This window comes from Papio anubis, chromosome 10, assembly GCF_008728515.1.
Source record: "Papio anubis isolate 15944 chromosome 10, Panubis1.0, whole genome shotgun sequence".
NCBI classification, from domain to species: Eukaryota; Metazoa; Chordata; class Mammalia; order Primates; family Cercopithecidae; genus Papio; species Papio anubis.
Window position 1 is genome coordinate 48229783 of NC_044985.1, and position 18070 is coordinate 48247852.

At 38.3% G+C, this 18070-nt stretch overlaps 1 protein-coding gene across 2 annotated transcripts in view; it reads right to left on the reverse strand.

Annotated features, from left to right (window-relative positions):
* The window catches only part of GRB14 (growth factor receptor bound protein 14), a 129815-nt gene that overhangs the window by 15263 nt on the left and 96482 nt on the right, over positions 1–18070 (reverse strand). For both annotated transcript variants that reach the window (XM_003907550.5, XM_009182341.4), the window contains 4 exons: positions 16697–16771; positions 13683–13820; positions 713–823; positions 426–521 (listed from right to left, as the gene is read on the reverse strand). In XM_003907550.5, the coding sequence (XP_003907599.1) occupies positions 426–521; positions 713–823; positions 13683–13820; positions 16697–16771 (420 nt within the window). The remainder of the gene's footprint in view (positions 1–425; positions 522–712; positions 824–13682; positions 13821–16696; positions 16772–18070) is intronic.

The window sequence follows — 18070 nt, forward strand, 5'->3', positions numbered from 1 at the left end:
AAGCAATTCATAAAACACAAATCGAACACAAAACAGTTACATTAAATATCGCAAGGGTGGGCACGTTTTAAAATACACTTTACCTTGGATTGTTGGCAACATTTTAAGAATGCAGACTTAGTCTTGTATAGGAGACATTTCATTTAATTATACTGGCTATGTAATACCTTCACAAAAGTAAAAATCAGAACATTTCTAGAAATGGAATACTTACTCCACACATGAAACAGAAATGTATTAGGTTATCCCATTCTACTCCAAAATGTTTATCATTTAGAATTTTAAAAACATACACATTTGGTGGTTATTTTTCTTCTTTCTCATGTAGCCACCCAGTGAGACTTCATGTTCTGAATTACAGATATTTTCTAACTTTTATGGTACTCACAGCATTTAATAGAAATTCATGCCTCCGGCGAGATTACCTTAAGCAATCTAATCGCGGTCACCCAGCACGTCCTACTCTGCTCTTCTTCTGCACAGAGCATTTTCAGGTCTCGGGGCCCTCCCGCTTTGTTAGGCTAGAAGGCCACAGCACATTGTTTATCGTTAATGCATATCTTGAAGGTAACACCTGTTGAAATAAAAGCCACTAAAATTCTCCTATATATAAGAGAAAGCTGTCTCTTTTCAAAAGAAATTAAAAGAAACTCAAGCTTACCTAAAAGGCTGAGGCTTGCTTTATTCATCTATCAAAATATTAAGCCTGTACCTTAAAGCAGAATCCATAGTTAGTCGGTGCTCCATGCTTTTTTTTGCCTGCCAGTGACACATAAATATCACTATTGCCAAATTCGCTGAAAAACTGCAAATGTCGTGGTTCCTTAAAAAAAAAAAAAGTATTGAAATGGATACATATTTTGGCATTATCTTTTTTGTTTGTTTATATTATATAATTGATACCTTGGGCAAAAACTTATGACCAACAGAAGCTCAGTATGATGTCACAAAAATAAAAGGAGGAAAAGAAATCTAAGTTACTATATCTTTAATTAACCAGGAGCTGGATACAATTTTATTTAATTTGAGAAGTGAAAATTTTGTTTATAATTTAACTTCCAATAATAGAAATAAAGTCCTGTTTTAAACTTCCGATTCTCTTTAATCACCATTTCAAGGAATCTGAGAGAGAAAAAAGTTAGCAAAGATTGGCATTTGGAAATGTATTCCTCATCCAGCTTCCAAATAATGGTAGCTCAACAAAGGGGAGAAGGTTGGTTTGAGCTTCCATAGCCATTAGAGAAGATAAAAGAGAACAAGACAATGATTCCTGCTTCATTCACACACAGTCATCCCTCACATTTGTGTACAGCGGAACACGCCACAGGAAGCAGCGACTGCAGGAATCTCTAACTTCACAAAAGGAGGAAAGAAAGTCTGTACAGATAGATGAGTTCAGGGAAATTAGTTGGCAGAGGAATGTTTCTGATTTTCAACACAAAGTGGAATCATGAACAGCTATTTCTTCTCTGGGAAATCCATGAGATTTAAAACTGGTCATGGGAAATCACTAGGTCATATTACTCTGTGATAGGTTAATAACTTGGAGAAGTGCTTAATTCTGAGGTTGAATGTATAATCAAAACTGACCAAAATGCATTTGTTCTCTAAAACCTTGCTGCTAGTAGTGTGGTCTCAGACCGGCAGCATCAGTATCACCTGGGAGGTTGTTAGAAATGCAAACTTTCAGGGCTCGTCCCAGACCTCCTGAATCAGTATCTGCATTTTAACAAGATCCCAGGTGATTCATAAGCACTAAAATTTGAGAAGCGGTGGAAAAAAAAAAAGAAAAGAAAAACCACTCCACAGAAGAACACTGAGCAAAACAGGCAACCCCACTCAAATCCAAAAACCAAAAGAACCTTTCATTGTCATTTACCGGTGTTACTCCACCTCTGATAACTGGGAGACCAAGAGTTGCTCTGAACGTTACTGTTCTTAAGCATTTTAATCTAATGAATGACTGTAGTTTCTAACACCATTGGAGAATAAGACAGGAAAGAAAATTGTTTTAAAAAGACCCCGAATAGGACCCTTGGTAAAAGGTAGGAGGAAGGAGAAAGGTACACTTATTTATATGGCTTTAAAAATCTTATTCCTTGATAGAAACTAATTTGCTGGTAAAAATGTTTGATATCTATGAAGACGGAATAAAACCATCCCTGTCGGCTGATGCTGTAGAAGTCAATATAGTTCAGTTATTCAAAGGAGAGTAAAAGGTAGCTCGAGAAACACCGGAAGGCAATAAGATTATGATGAGTTTTTTCTCTTGATTGATTTTTGTTCCACCACTGCAGACATGCTAAGGCTTACTGGCACTACAAGGCTATGAAGTCGAATTGGCATGGTTAGCAAAATATAAGTATGTGTACATTTGTACATCTCCCCATGTGTACGGACATGGGGAGGTGGAGAGAAGCGTACTTAGAGATTTCTCTGTAAATATATTCCTGACCACATTTTTAAGGCTTGCAGCAGTGGTCAACTAAATTTAGAACCAATCAAGACGTCCTCAGAGAAAAGGATAGGAAATGGTCTCTTTGCCAGGTAGAAATGCCATATATGACATTAGGAGGGGCAGAGCAAGATGGCTGAACAGAAGGCTCTATCTATCCTCCCTGCAGCAGGAACACCAAATTTAACATCTACACCAAAAAAAAAAAAAAAAAACCTTCCTAAGAACCAAATCAGATGAGCACTCACAGTACCTGGTTTTAGAGGGGAGCCCACTACCATGAAGGTTGAGTCTTAGTCCTGGTACATTCACCCAAGATGACTGGAGAGCCCTTAGGCCCTAAGTGAACATCAGCAGTCCCCAGCAGTCCTCCCTGCGGCCTTCATATCACTGAAAGAGGCACTGAAGGAGGTAGCAAAGACTGTCTTAAATTGTCAGCACCTCCCCTCTCCTGTTCCTCAGCAGAAGAAAGAATCTATGTACTTGGGAGAGGGCGAGCTCAGTAACTGTGAGACTTTGCATTGAACTCGGTGCTGCCCTGTCACAGTGGAAAGCAAAACTGGACTGAACTCAGCTGACACCTACCCATAGAGGGAGGATTTAGACCAGCCCTAACCAGAGGGGAACTGCCCATCCCAGCAGTTGGAACTCGAGTTCTGGCAAGCCTCCCAACTGTGGACGAAACTACTCTGTGGCCCTAAATAGACATGAAAGGCAGTCTAGGCTGCAAGGACTGCAACTCCTAGGCAAGTCCTAGTGATGAGCTGGGCTTGGAAGCCATGCACTTGGAGGGCACACAAGCTAGTGACTAACAGCTGGGGTGGCTACAGGAGTCCTTGCACTACCCTTCCCACCACCCCAGGCAACACGGCTCGTGGCTCCAAAAAGAGATCCCTTCCTTCCACTTGAGAGGAGAGGGAAGAGTAAAGAGGATTCTGTCTTACATCTTGGATAGCAGCTTAACCACAGTAGGACAGGGCACCAGTCAGACTTGTGAGGCCCCCATTCAGAAAGTAGCTCCCAGACGACATTGTTAGACACAGCCTGAGCCAGAAGCGAACCCACTGCCTTGAAGGGAAAAACCTAGTCCTGGCAGGATCTATCACCTGCTGACTAAGAGATCTTGGGCCCTGAATAACCTGCAGTGATACCCAGGTAGTAATCCATGGGACTTGGATGAGACCCTAAGATAGATCCTAAGATATGCTGGCTTCAGGTGAAACCCAGCACATTTCCAGTTATGGTGACTATGGGGAGAGATTCTTTCTGCTTGAGAAAAACAGAGGGAAAAGTAAAAGAGACTTTGTCTTGTATGTTCGATTCCAGCTCGGCCACAGATGGGTAGAGCACCGGGATGGTTCTGAGGGCTCCCCAGTTCTGGGCCTCAGCTCTTGGATGACATTTCTGGACATGCTCTGAGTCAGAGGGGAGTCCACTACCATGAAGGGCGAGTCCCAGACCTGGTGGCATTCACCACAAGATGACTGAAGCGCCCTTGGGCCTCAGATGAACATCAGCAGTCCCTAGGGGACTTGTAGTAATAGTGACCATGGGGTGAGGCTCCTCTGCCAGTGAAAAGCGAGGGGAAGAGTGGGAAGCACTGCGTCTTGTGGTTTGAGTGCCAGCTAAGCCACAGTAGAATGGAACAGGTAGATTTCCAAGGCTTTTTGTTTGTTTGTTTGTTTGTTTTTGTTTTTTGAGACAGAGTTTTGCTCTTGTTGCCCAGGCTGGAAGGCTATGGCGTGATCTTGGCTCACTGCAACCTCCACCTCCCAGGTTTAAGTGATTCTCCTGCCTCAGCCTCCCAAGTAGCTGGGATTACAGGCTTGTGCCACCACGCCTGGCTAATTTTTTATTTTTAGTAGAGATGGGGATTCACCATGTTGGCCAGCCTGGTCTCTAACTCCTGACCTCAGGTAATCCACCCGCCTCAGCCTCCCAAAGTGCTGGGATTACAGGTGTGAGCCACCACACCTGGCTGATTTCCAAGGATTTTGGCTATAGTCCCTGGCTCCCAGATGGCATCTTGAGACCAACCCAGGGACTGGGGGAACTTGCTGCCCTGAGAGAAGGACACAAGCCTGGCAGGCTTCACTATGTGCTGACTGTAGAGACCCAGGGCCTTGAGCAAACATAGATGGTAGCCAGGTAGTGGCTCATGAAGCATTATACCACAAGGAAATACATGCACACACATAAGACCCACACGCAAGAACAGCAACAAAGGAAAACTGTGTATGAGGGAAAGAAGGAAGCTATACAAGAACAGTTGGGGGAAAATATGGGAAAAAGTCAAGTATAACTATTTTCCAGCTCCATATCTCCTATTAAGACCATTATGCAAACATCTGGTCTCCATCATTAGCTGTTTTGAGCATTGCCATTTGTTGGCTTCATCCTCAATAAAATATATCCAGAACTGAGATTGCTATTTGTCTTTTAAGAGAGTTACCTTCTAGCAAATATGCTATTCCTGTTTATTTTTATTTTCTATTTCTTAATTTTCTTTTATCTTTAAGAACATTTTTAACTGCTTCCTCTTCTTTGATATCAATCAGCCACACAAATCTGGCCTTTTGCCATTTAATCTTGTGGCCATTCTTTTATTCTCCCCTCTACTGCTCGTCCTAGGTTAGACCCCATCGCTTCCACCTGGATTAATGAAATGATCATCTAATTAGCATCTGTGTCTATAATCAATTCCCTCTCTCTCTACTTCTCTCTCTCTCTTTCCCTTCCACTCCTCCCTCCCTGCCTTCTTTGCCTTCTTCCCTTCAATCTCTTTTTCTCTCTTTCAATCTCGCTCTCCTTGATCTTTTAAGCTGCCTGTGACCAAACTAATCTCAAGATACTCTTTTGGTAATTTCACTCCCTTTTTCAAACATTTCAATGGCTTTCTGTAGTGGGTTGAATAGTAACCCCCCAAAAAAATATACCCATGCCCTAATGCCAGGAAATTGTAAATGTAACCTTAATTCAGAAAAAGGGTCACTGAAGATATAATTAAGTTAAGGATCTTGAGATGAGATTATTCTAGATTATCCAGGTGGGCCCAAAATCCAATGACATATGTTGTTATAAGAGACATACAAAGAGGAAAGGAGAAGGCCATGTGAATACAAAGGCAGAGATTGGAATAAATCAAGCCATAGGGCATCTGAAGTCATAACTAGCCAAGACAGAAAATCCTAACAAAAATGCAAAAGATCATATAACAAGAATGGAAAAAAAGTAGTCAAATAAATAATGGATGTACATTGCTAGTATGAAAAAAAGATGAGTTTTCAGATTGAATGTGTGTGCTAAGAATCAAGCAAAATTTAGCAGACTATATTTCAACACACCTAGTAATATAGCAGGGAAATTACTGCACGCCAATGTTTATAAGAATGTTTGAAAAATTGCTAGAGGAAAAAGACAGTTTAACCCATAAAGAAGCAACAGTGCTTTCACTGACAACTATAGATGCATGAAAATAGAATAACAATAACCACCCATAAAAACTCTCAAAAGAATTTTTACTTGAAAGACATCAATGCATTGCATAAAATGTCAACACTTACAGCCAAAGACTATATAATATGATGGACATAGACTAGACACAGAAAACAGGCAGCACTGTAGAATACATATGTATGTTTAAGTGATAATGTATGTGCATATGAACTTCTGCACATGTATATCTATGTAACCATTGCATAGGTAAACACATAAGTATGTAGATAAATATATCTATTCATCCCTGATGACAGCATCATAACTTCCTCTAGGAATTTTCAATATATGTAAGAAGAAAAAATAACACACACAAAATAAAGAGAAGTAAAGGAACAGGAGGCAGGATTAACTTGCAGCTCCCACTCTGGTGGGCAGAACAGCATGAGGAGACTCACATTGTGAACTTTTGCTCCAAGAACTACTGCAGGAACATACAAGGAAAGCCAAGAGAATCCACAGACCCTTTGAAGGAAATGGATTGCTGCTGCAGGGCGCCCAGAAGACAGCCAAAAAACTGTGAGTACCCAAACTGTGAAAAGGGGGATCAACCACCCCTGAACACACACCCTCACTGGGGAACCTGAAGGTCCAGATCACAGGAGAAGGATGTGACATTGCCTACAGCTGAGACAAATTTAGAGTTGAGCGAAATACAGGGTAGAAAAAGCAGCAGGAAAAGCCTGTGGGCACTCTTGGTCCCCGGGGAAGCCTTTTCTGACTGTCTCACAGGGGTCCCTGGGGAGGGCTGCCACAGGAACTTGGAAAAGACCACAGAAAGAAGGAAACTTCCAGCTGAACTTTGTAACAATTTCAACTGACTCAGTGTTTCCTAGACAGAACCTGGGGGAGGGGGTGAATCAGGGGTGCAAACACAGTACAGAAGCCGTGGCAGGCTGGGAGGTGCAAAACCTGATAGCCTTGCTTGCTTTCTCACTTGGGAGGCTGGTAGCCTGGGGCAAGTTCTCAGCCCTGTTCACCTGCTGCCTAGAAAAATACTCAGTGCTGTTGGTGGGGCATGGTGGGAGCTAACCTGAACTTCTGGGCTGCGCAGGAGCTGGGTGAGGCCTGTAACTGCCAGTTTTCTACCACTTCTCTGGTGACCTACTGTATGATGCAGCAGAGGCAGCCATAATTCCCCTGGGAACATAACTCCATTGGCCTGAGAACCGCACCTCCATCCCCTACAGCAGCCGCAGCAAGCCCTGCCCAAGGAGAGTCTGAGCTCAGACATACCTAACCCTGCCCCACCTGATGGTCTCTCTCTACCTGCCCTGGTAGCCAAAGACAAACGACATAATCTTTTGGGAGCTCCAGGGCACCATCCACCACCTGATCTTCCCCGTACTACTGCAGCTGATGTGCTCTTGACAGCACCAACTCTGGGTTGGAGGCCAACCAACACAAAAGTAGCACAATAAACAAAACTACAACTAAGGACCCTCACAGAGTCCACTTCACTCCCCTGCCACCTTCACTGGAGCAGGTGCTAGTATCCATGGCTGAGAGACCTGTGTTCACATCACAGAACTCTCTGCAGACACTCCAGCACCAGCCCAAGGCCCAGTAGCTCCAGTGGGTGGCTAGATCCAAAAGAGAAGTAACAATCACTGCAGTTTGGCTCTCAGGAAGCCACATCCCTAGGGGAAAAGGGAGAGCACCCCATTAAGGGAGCACCCCGTGGGACAAAAGAATCTGAACAGCAGCACTTCAGCCCCAAATCTTCCTTCTGATATAGCATACTCAAATGAGAAGGAACCAGAAAAACAATATTGGTAATATGACAAAACAAGGTTATTTCATACCCCTAAAAGATCACACTAGCTCACCAGCAATGGATCCAAACCAAGAAGAAACCTCTGAATTGTCAGAAAAAGAATTTAGAAGATTGATTATTAAGCTCATCATGAAGGCACCAGAGAAAGGTGAAGTTCAACTTAGTGAAAAAAAAAATGATACAAGATATGAAGGGAAAAATCTTCAGTGAAATAAATAGCATGAATAAAAAACAATCACAATTTTTCAAAACAAAGAACACACTAAGAGAAATGCAAAATGCTCTGGAAAGTCTCAACAATAGAATCAAACAAGTAGAAGAAAGAACTTCAGAGTTCAAAGTCAAGGCTTTCAACTTAGTCCAACAAAGACAAAAAAAAAAAAAAAAAAAAAAATTAAAAAAGAAAAAAAAAGCCAATAAAACTTGGCCAAAAAAAAAAAAAAAAAAAAAAAAAAAAGAATTTAAAAGATGAACAAAGCCTCCAAGAAGTTTGGGATTATTTTAAATGACCAAACCTAAGAACTGGTATGCCCTAGGAAGAAAAGAAATTGGTTTGGAAAACATATTTGAGGGAATCATCAAAGAAAACTTCCCCAGCCTACTATAGATCTAGACATCCAAATATAAGAAACTCAAAGAACACCTGGGAAATTAATCACAAAAACCATCACCTAGGGAAATAGTCATCAGGTTATCCAAAGCCAAGTCAAAGGAAAAAAATCTTAAGAGCTGTGAGGCAAAAGCATCAGGTAACCTATAAAAGAAAACCTACCATGATGGTGTGCACCTGTAATCCCAGCTACTTGGGAGGCTGAGGCAGAAGAATCACTTGAATCTGGGAGACGGAGGTTGCGTGAGCCGAGATGGTGCCCCTACACTCCAGCCTGGGTGACAGAGCAAGACTCCATCTGTATTAGTCTGTTTTCATGCTGCTGATAAAGACATACTTTATCAGCATGAGACTGGGAAATTTATAAAAGAAAAAGGTTTAATGGACTCACAGTTCCTCATGGCTGGGGAGGCCTCACAATCACAGCAGAAGGTGAAAGGCACATGTCACATGGCAGTAGACAAGAAAACTTATGCAGGGAAACTCCCCTTTATAAAACCATCAGATCTTGTGAGATTTATTCACTATCACGAGAATAGCATGGGAATGACCTGCTCTCATGATTCAGTTATCTCCCACCGGGTCCCACACACAGCACGTGGGAATTATGACAGTACAATTCAAGACAAGATTTGGGTGGGGACACAGCTAAACCATATCACCATCTTACAAAAAAAAGAATAAACCTCACAGCTCACAAGACCTATAAAACAAAAACACAATGAAAAAAGAAACAAGGTATTCAGGCAACAAATAGCACAATGAATAGAATAATAGTTCAGTACCTCACATCTCAATACTAACATTGACTGTAAATGGCCTAAATGTTCCACTTAAAAGATACAGAATGGAAGAATAAATAAGAATTCACCAACCAAGTATCTGCTGTCTTCAAGAGACTCATATAACATATAAGGACTCACATAAACTTAAGGTAAAGGGGTGGAAAAAACATTCCATGCAAATGGACACCAAAAGAGAGCAGGAATAGCTATTCTTATGTCAGACAAAATAGACTTTAAAGCAACAGCAGTTACATTATATAATGATAAAGGGAATTGTCCAGTAGGAAAAAATCACAATCCTAAATATATATATGCACCTAATCCTGGAGCTCCCAAATCTATAAAACAATTTCTATTAGATATAAAGAAATGAGATAGATAGCAACACAATAATAGTGGGGAATTTTAATACTCCACTAACAGCACTAGGCAGGTCATTAAGACAGAAGGTCAACAAAGAAACAATGGATTAAACCATACCTTAAAACAAATGAACTTAACAGGTATTTACTGAACATTCTATCCAACAACTATATTCTATATATTCTAATATATGAATAGAATATACATTCTATATATTCTATATATACAGAATAACTATATATTCTAATACATGAATAGAATATATATTCTATTCATCAGCACACAGAACATTCTCCAAGATAGACATTATGATATGCCACAAAACAAGTCTCAATAAATTTTTTAAAATTGAAATTATTTCAAGTACTCTTTCAGAACACAGCGTAATAAATTGGAAATCATTCCTAAAGGAAACCTGAAAATCATGCAAATACATGGAAATGAAATAACCTGCTCCTGAATGATTGTTAGGTCAACAATGAAATCAAGATGGAAATTAAAAAATTCTTTCAACTGAACAATGATAGTGACACAACCTATCAAAACATCTGGGATACAGGAGAGGCAGTGCTAAGAGGAAAGTTCATAGCCTTAAATGCCTACATCAAAAAGTCTACAAGAGCACAAATAGGCAACCTAAGGTCACACCTCAAGGAACTAGAGAAACAAGAACAAACCAAACCCAAACTCAGCAGAAGAAAAGAAATAACAAAGATCAGAGCAGAATTAAATACAATTGAAACAAATATAACAATACAAAAGATAAATGAAATAAAAAGCTGTTCCTTTGTAAAGATAAGTAAAATTGATAAACCATTAACCAAGATTAACCAAGAAAAGAAGAGAGAAGATCCAAATAAGGTCAATTAGAAATTAAACAGGAGATATTACAACCAATACCAGAGAAAAACAAAAGATCATTCAAGGATACTATGAATACCTTTATGCACATAAACTAGAAAACCTAGAGAAGATGGATAAATTTCTGGAAAGATAACCCTCCTAGATTAAACCAGGAAGATATAGAAACTGAACAGACCAATAACAAGCAGTGAGATTGAAATGGTAATAAAAGAAATTACCAACAAAAAAAAGTCCAGGACCAGATGGATTCACAGCTAAATTCTATCAGACATTCAAAGAAGAATTGGTACCAATCCTATTGACACTATTGTACAAGACAGAGAAAGAGGGAATTACCCCTATATCATTCTATGAAGCCAGTATAACCCTAATACCAAAACCAGGAAAGGACATAACAAAAAAAGAAAACTACAGACCAATATCCCTGATGAACATAGATGTAAAAATCCTTAACAAAATACTAGCCAACCGAATCCAATGGCATATTGAAAAGATAATCCACCATGATGAAGTGGGTTATATATCAGAGATGGAAGGATAATTTAACAAATGCAAGTCAATAAATGTGATACACCACATAAACAGAATTTAGAACAAAAATCACATGATCATCTCAATAGATGCAGAAAATGCATTAGACAAAATCCAGCAACACTTTATGCTTAAAAATTTCAGCAAAATTGGCATAGAAGGGACATACCTTAAAGTAATAAAAGTCATCTATGACAAACCCACAGCCAACATTATACTGAATGGGGAAATGCTGAAAGCATTCCCCCTGACAACTGGAACAAGAAATGGATGCTCACTCTCACCAATTCTATTCAACATGGTACTGGAAGTCCTAGCCAGAGCAATCAGACAAGAAAAAGAAATAAAGGGCATCTAAACTGGTAAAGAAGAAGTCAAACTGTCATTGTTTACAGATTATATGATTGTATACCTAGAAAACCCTAAAGACTCCCCCAAAAAACTTCTAGAACTGACAAATGAATTAAGCAAAGCTTCAGGATACAAAATTAATGTACACAAATCAATAGCTCTGTTATATACCAACAGTGACCAAGCTGAGAATCAAATCAAGAACTCAACCCCTTTTGCAATAGCTGTAAAAAATAAAATAAAATACTTCAGGATATACCTAACCAAGAAGGTGAAAGAACTCTACAAGGAAAACTACAAAACATTGCTGAAAGAAGTTATAGATGACACAAACAAATGGAAACACATCCCATGCTCATGGATGTATAGAATCAATATTTTGAAAATGACCATACTGCCAAAAGCAATCTGTAAATTCAATGCAATTGTTATCAAAATACTATCATCATTCTTGACAGAACTAGAAAAAAAAAAAATCCTAAAATTTACATGGAACCAAAAAAGAGCCTGCAAAGCCAAAACAAGACTAAGCAAAAAGAGCAAACCTGGAAGCATCACATTATCTGACTTCAGACTATACTACAAGGCCATAGTCACTGAAACAGCAAGGTACTGGTACAAAAATAGGCACATAGACAAATGGAACAGGATAGATAACACAGAAATAAAGCCAGATACTTACAAACAAAAAAAAAAGTGGGAAAAAGGACACTCTAGTCAACAAATGGTGCTGGGATAATTGGCAAGTCACATGTAGAAGAATGAATGTGGATCCTTATCTCTGTCCTTATACAAAAATCAACTCAAGATGGATCAAAGACTTAAATCTAAGACCTGAAACCACAAAAGTTTCTAGAAGATAACATCAGGAAAACCCTTCTAGACATTGGCTTAGGGAAAGACTTCCTGACTAAGAACCCAAAATCAAATGAAACAAAAACAAAGATAAATAGATAGGATTTAATCAAACGAAAAGCTTCTGCACAGCAAAAGAAACACTCAACAGAGTAAACAGGCAACTCACAGAGCAGGAGAAAATATTTGCAATTTCTAAATCTAACAAAGGACAAATATCCAGAATCTACAAGGAACTCAAACAAATCAGCAAGAAAAAGCAATCCCATCAAAAAGTAGGCTAGGGACATCAATAAAAACTCTCAAAAGAAGATATATAGATGGTCAACAAACATATGAAAAAAATACTGAACATCACTAATGATCAAGGGAATGCAAATCAAAATCACAATGTGATGCCACCTTACTTCTGCAAGAATGGCCATAACCAAAAAAAACAAACAAATAACAGTAGATGTTGGTGTGGATGTGGTGAAAAGGGAATGCTTTCGTGCTGTTGGTGGGAATGTAAACTAGTACAACCACTTTGGAAAACAGTGTGGAGATTCCTTAAAGAACTAAAAGTAGAACTACCTTTTGATCCAGCAATCCCACTACCGGGTATCTTCCCAGAGGAAGTCATTATATGAAAAAGATACTTGCACATGCATGTTTATAGCAGCACAATTCACAATTGCAAAAATATGGAACCAGCTCAAATCCCCATCAATCAACGAGTGGATAAAGAAATTGTGAGATAGATAGATAGATAGATAGATAGATAGATAGATAGATAGATAGACAGACAGACCATGGAACCATAAAAAGGAATGAAATAATGGCATTCCCAGCTGCCTGGATGGAACTGCAGACCATTATTCCACGTGAAGTAACTCAGGAATGTAAAACCAAAAATCGTATGTTCTCACCTATAAGTGGGAGCTAAGCTATGAGAATGCAAAGGAATAAGAATGATACAATGGACTTTGGGGACTCGGGGAAAAGGTGGGATGAGGGTGAAGGATAAAAGACTATACAATGAGTAGTGTACTTTGCCTGTTGATGGGTGCAACAAACTCTCAGAAATCACCACTAAAGAACTTACTCATGTAATCAAACACTTCCTGTTCCTTACAAACCTCTTGAAATAAATCCATCAATCAATAATAAAAGAGCAATAAATGACTCAGATGAAACATTTTATTAACTGTTCTATTATTAACTGTTCTGTTCTGTTGATGTTGATCAACAGAGTTTCAGAAGTAGAAAAGATCAGCAGTATGACCTGGGGTAAAAAGAAAAGATATACACTACATCAGGCTTCAAACTCTGCAGCCAAGGATGAGGAGAAAGGAGTGAATTCAGAGTGAGCACAAAGGAGTAACATATGTTGTACTGAAATAAGAGTGTCCAGATTCCATCAAAGATAGTACATTGAAACCAGTGTGAAGTAAAACTGAGTAGTGTTTAAATAATCAAGGCAAATGTTTTAAATAAAAAAAATCAAAGACCAACCTTTAACATCAAGTAATAAAATAATAAATACAACAAAGTGAATATGTTTTAACTTACAGCTTAATATGTCATTCATAACACATCACGGATACTTCAATTTACCTTTGATGTCCCTTTAGTAGAAAAATATAAACCAGATCTTCTTAGAAAAAAGTAAATTTTTTTCCAAGACTTCTTTCCCTGTTCTTTCGCATGTAAGAAACCATGAATTTCAGGGTATGTGCTTGAACTCAGAAACATCTGAAAGAAAATTTACATATTTTCAAACTATGATTAAATCAATGATATGGTAACCTTATACTAATCATATTAAGATTTCAAATATAAACATGTAAAAATCACACAGGATCATAACATGTAACATTACGGTAATTAACTATGTGTGTGTGTTTTGATAGTCCTTGGTGTCTCTCTCTCTCCTTCTCTCTCTCTCTCTCTCTTTCTATCTCTGTGTGTGTATACACACACACATACACACACAGAAAATAAATCAGTCTTTTAAAAACCTGAGATGTTTCAAATGAAAATGAGTTCACAAAATATACATTCTAAGTGATAGTATGTAGTTATCTAACTACCAAAATTATCAGCTAATTGAATGTCCATTCAAAAAGTTGGACGTCATCTACAGCGTTAAGTCCTGATATACTTTTCATTGTTTTCTGTGGTTTTCCCTGAGATTACAGGTTGACCTATTAACTTCATTATGGTATAAGTAAGACCACAATCCTGACTTCAATTGGGAAGCAGGAAGTTGAGCCAAGTTCACCTCCTTGAGGAGGATAAAGCAAATAAAACTATCTCTTCTTTGTCATCTATGGTTCTCAGTTGTGGGTGAATGTGGTAGGTCACGTTTTCCAAAGAGGACAGCAACAATGTCTTCCATCCCACATGCTCTTCTGCAATGTCATCTTGTCACTGAATCACAAAAAGGTGGAGTCTTTCTCCACTCTCTTGAATGTGAGCAAGCCTGTCATTGCTTTGACCCATACAATATGTGGAAGGGACCCTTTGCCAATTCTAGGTGTAGTCCTTAACTAGCCTGGTGCTTTTCATGACTTGGCCCTTGGAATCCAGCTGTCACATAAGAAATGTGACTACCCTGAGACCATCACAGGTAAGAAGCCCAATGCAACTGGAAGAGCCCTGCAGGATGAGACACCATGAGACAGACAGAGAGAGAGAGAAAGTGGGAGGAAACATGGGAGAGAGAGAGAGAGACACCAAGGAGTCAAAGGACATGCAGTCAAAAAACTGTCTTACAAGGGGATCCTCAATCCCCAGCACTGAGTCAATGTGCCTCAGAGGTGACCCACCCAGCTAGACTCTTCCCAGATGCTTGTCCCACAAATTGTTGGCAAAATGTAAATGGGTACTTTAAACCACAAAGGCTTGGAATAGTTTGTTCCTTGGTAATAATTAATTGAGACAGTGGGCATGTGTTGGTCAAGAAAATGACAATGAAAAGGAATAGCTCAACTGAGTGGTTGTGCTCAGCATCCTTAATAAGACAGTGGACATGCATTAGTGTCTCATTAAAAAAAAAAGAAAGTAGAAATTCCTCTGAATAAACAAATGGAAAACATTTGAAATAAGGGAATTTATTAACTAAAATAACGTAACACATTTTAAAAGGCTACTCAAGGAAATGCTGATAGTAGATATTTATGTTTTTTAAAGTAAATTACTAAAAGAAATTTAATTTAATGAGCCACAGATATTAATTAATTGACATGCAAAACAGGCAAGTAGGTTTTTTAGTTTGAGTGCTTTCCAAGTTATTAAACCAAACCAATTAAATTTTAAAAAGAGAGTCATAGAGGTCACACTAGAAAAAGAAGAAACCTTTTAAAAAGTGGAAACATTGCCTCAGTGGAGAGAAGAGGTCAGGGGCACATGCAGGACTATGTGATTCCAAAGCCTATGATTTTTCTTGTTTTTATAATTTAACATTAAAGCAATATAACTGTGCTATAGGAAGACTTGCAAAAGGAGGTGGAATAAAAACTCCATCCCACCACTGTGTTGTAATACAGTGGTGAAGCATTCAGAGGGCTGAGATCTGAAAGTCCTGGGGCACAGCTGCTGCTGCCATTTACCTAACATTTTGACGGGGTGTCTCTGTAAAAACCCAGGAGCACAGAAGCAGCTTTTAGAAAAATCTCTGGGGACTAATCATGTTTCAGAAATATTCTGAAGCACAAAAATGAAATATAACCTATTAAAAAGCCCACAGAAAAATCCATGATAGCTCTGCCAACCTAATATTTTTAAGGTCAAACAATACTGGAAATATTAAAAGTTGTCTTCATTAAAGATCAGGGAATACTGAGTGGGTTTGGGGATGCATGGGGCTGAGCTCAAACAGCAACCATTATAAAGACATTGCTCAACATTAACCTGTGAAAAACAACTGTAGAGCTTCTGATGTAAAATCTACAAATCTATCAAAAAATAAAATAACTGAAATTATTCATTTATTGTAACAACAATGTCTTTGAAAATAACCATTTCGAGCCACCGCCAGTTTGGAAGAAGTGAGTCCAATAGAAACAAAAATAAGGAGATTTTTAATTAGATAACTAGTATTCTTAATTCAGCTAAGAATATTTCACAATTCTATGCAAGGATTTCCATAACAGCTATTACAAATGCTAGTGAATACATTTGCATCCTGTATCTTTTATCTCCTTTCATTTATTTGCTAAATATTTTATTACAAATAGGATTGAGGGCATTTATTATGAAAGCTAATACTGAGTATCTATTGGTAAAATATCTGTATTTTACAAAGAATTGTGATTTTTCTAAAGACTAACATAATATTTACACACACCACATAACAAAATTGCAAGTTTCCTTTTAAGACACACATTTTTAAGTATGTAAAATCCTTTGACAATTGGCTAAAACTGGGAAGAAGAATGTTGGTAAAGAGCTTTATTGACTTAGGGCATTCTTTACCTGGGTGCTATTATTTTTAGTTTTACCTCCAGCAAAAAATATTAATAATAATTCAAAGCATAACTTTTCAAAATCTGGGCATATTGAAAAAGGACTTTAAAGTTTTCCTTCATTATGCTATTATTTATATATTTTAATAAAAATATATTTACCTGCAAAATCTGTGTGGGGGATATTTCACCATTGGTTTCAGTTGCAAAAGATACCATATGCTCTGGAAAAAAATACTGTCAAAAAGACACAGTAAATTATCACAAAATTCGTGCTAGAAAAGATTCAATGATGACCAATATAGTAATCAAAAGCAAAAGTTCTTTAAACTGGTGTGACTAAAATTCACCCAAAGTGCTTTTGAAAAGGTCCGTCCTTAGACTCTACTCATAGGTACCTTAATGAGAATGTCTGGAGTTGGGCGCAAAGATTAGCAAATGCCCCCACAAAATGCAGATGTGGGTGGATTCAGATATCCGGAGTTATAAAACACTGTCCTGAAGTCGACAATGTGCTTGCTCCCACATCTTCTTCCTGAGTCCTGCAACCAGTCTATCAGGTACAAAAGGACTATCCATTCCATTTTACAAAGATAAGGCTCATAGAAGTACAGAGTTGAGAGTATGCCCAAGGTCATAGCCCACAACACAGTGGAGGTCAGGACTTAAACTGAGCTGGGGAGCTAAAAGTCTAGTTCTTGCTACCTACCATTTTTCCAAACTTTTTAATCATAAAATTTACCCAGGGCAGTTGTTTAAAATAGGAATTCCCAGGCCTCATTCCTGGAGTTTCTGATTCAGTAGGTCCAGGCAAGTCCTGGATTCTGTGTTTTTAATAAGCACTCTCCCCTCGGTAAATTTTATGATTAGACAAGTTTGGGAAAATATATTCTACTATATTTCCTCTAGGACAGGGTTTTTCAACAGCAGTTCTACTAACATTTTGATCTAATAATTCTGTGTTGAGGGGGCTTTCCTGCATATTATAGATGTTTAGAGTATTCCTATCCTCTGCTCACTATCAGTCCTCCTCCCCACCACCAGTTGTGACAACCAAAACTGTGTCCAGACATTGTCAAACCACCCCCCAGTTAAGAACCACTGCAATAGGTCTACAAAACAAATGTCTAGCCTTGTTTAAATTTAAAAAGTAAAATAAAAAACAAGCATTGAACAGTATTTCTTTAAATACATCTTTTTAAATTCTTGATTTTAATAAAGACTCACAACAAGAAAACACTTTCCCTTCACATTTGAATTTATTTAATTTTTATTATGACTAATTTTCTTTGCCAAAGATCATCCCATTATGTTTCTATTAATAGGTTAAGATAAAAGAGAACGTGAGAGGTCTTTCAGGGTTTGAAAATATTCTATTATGGTGTGTATCATATATTTTTCATAAAGAATCGTTTCAATCCAATTATCATCCAAAACTTAGTGTAAAAATATGCTTCAGCTTCAGAGACAAAAACAATTTAAAATAATGAGCCCAGAGGCTATTCTGACTTTTCTAGATCCCCAGTCTTCATTAGA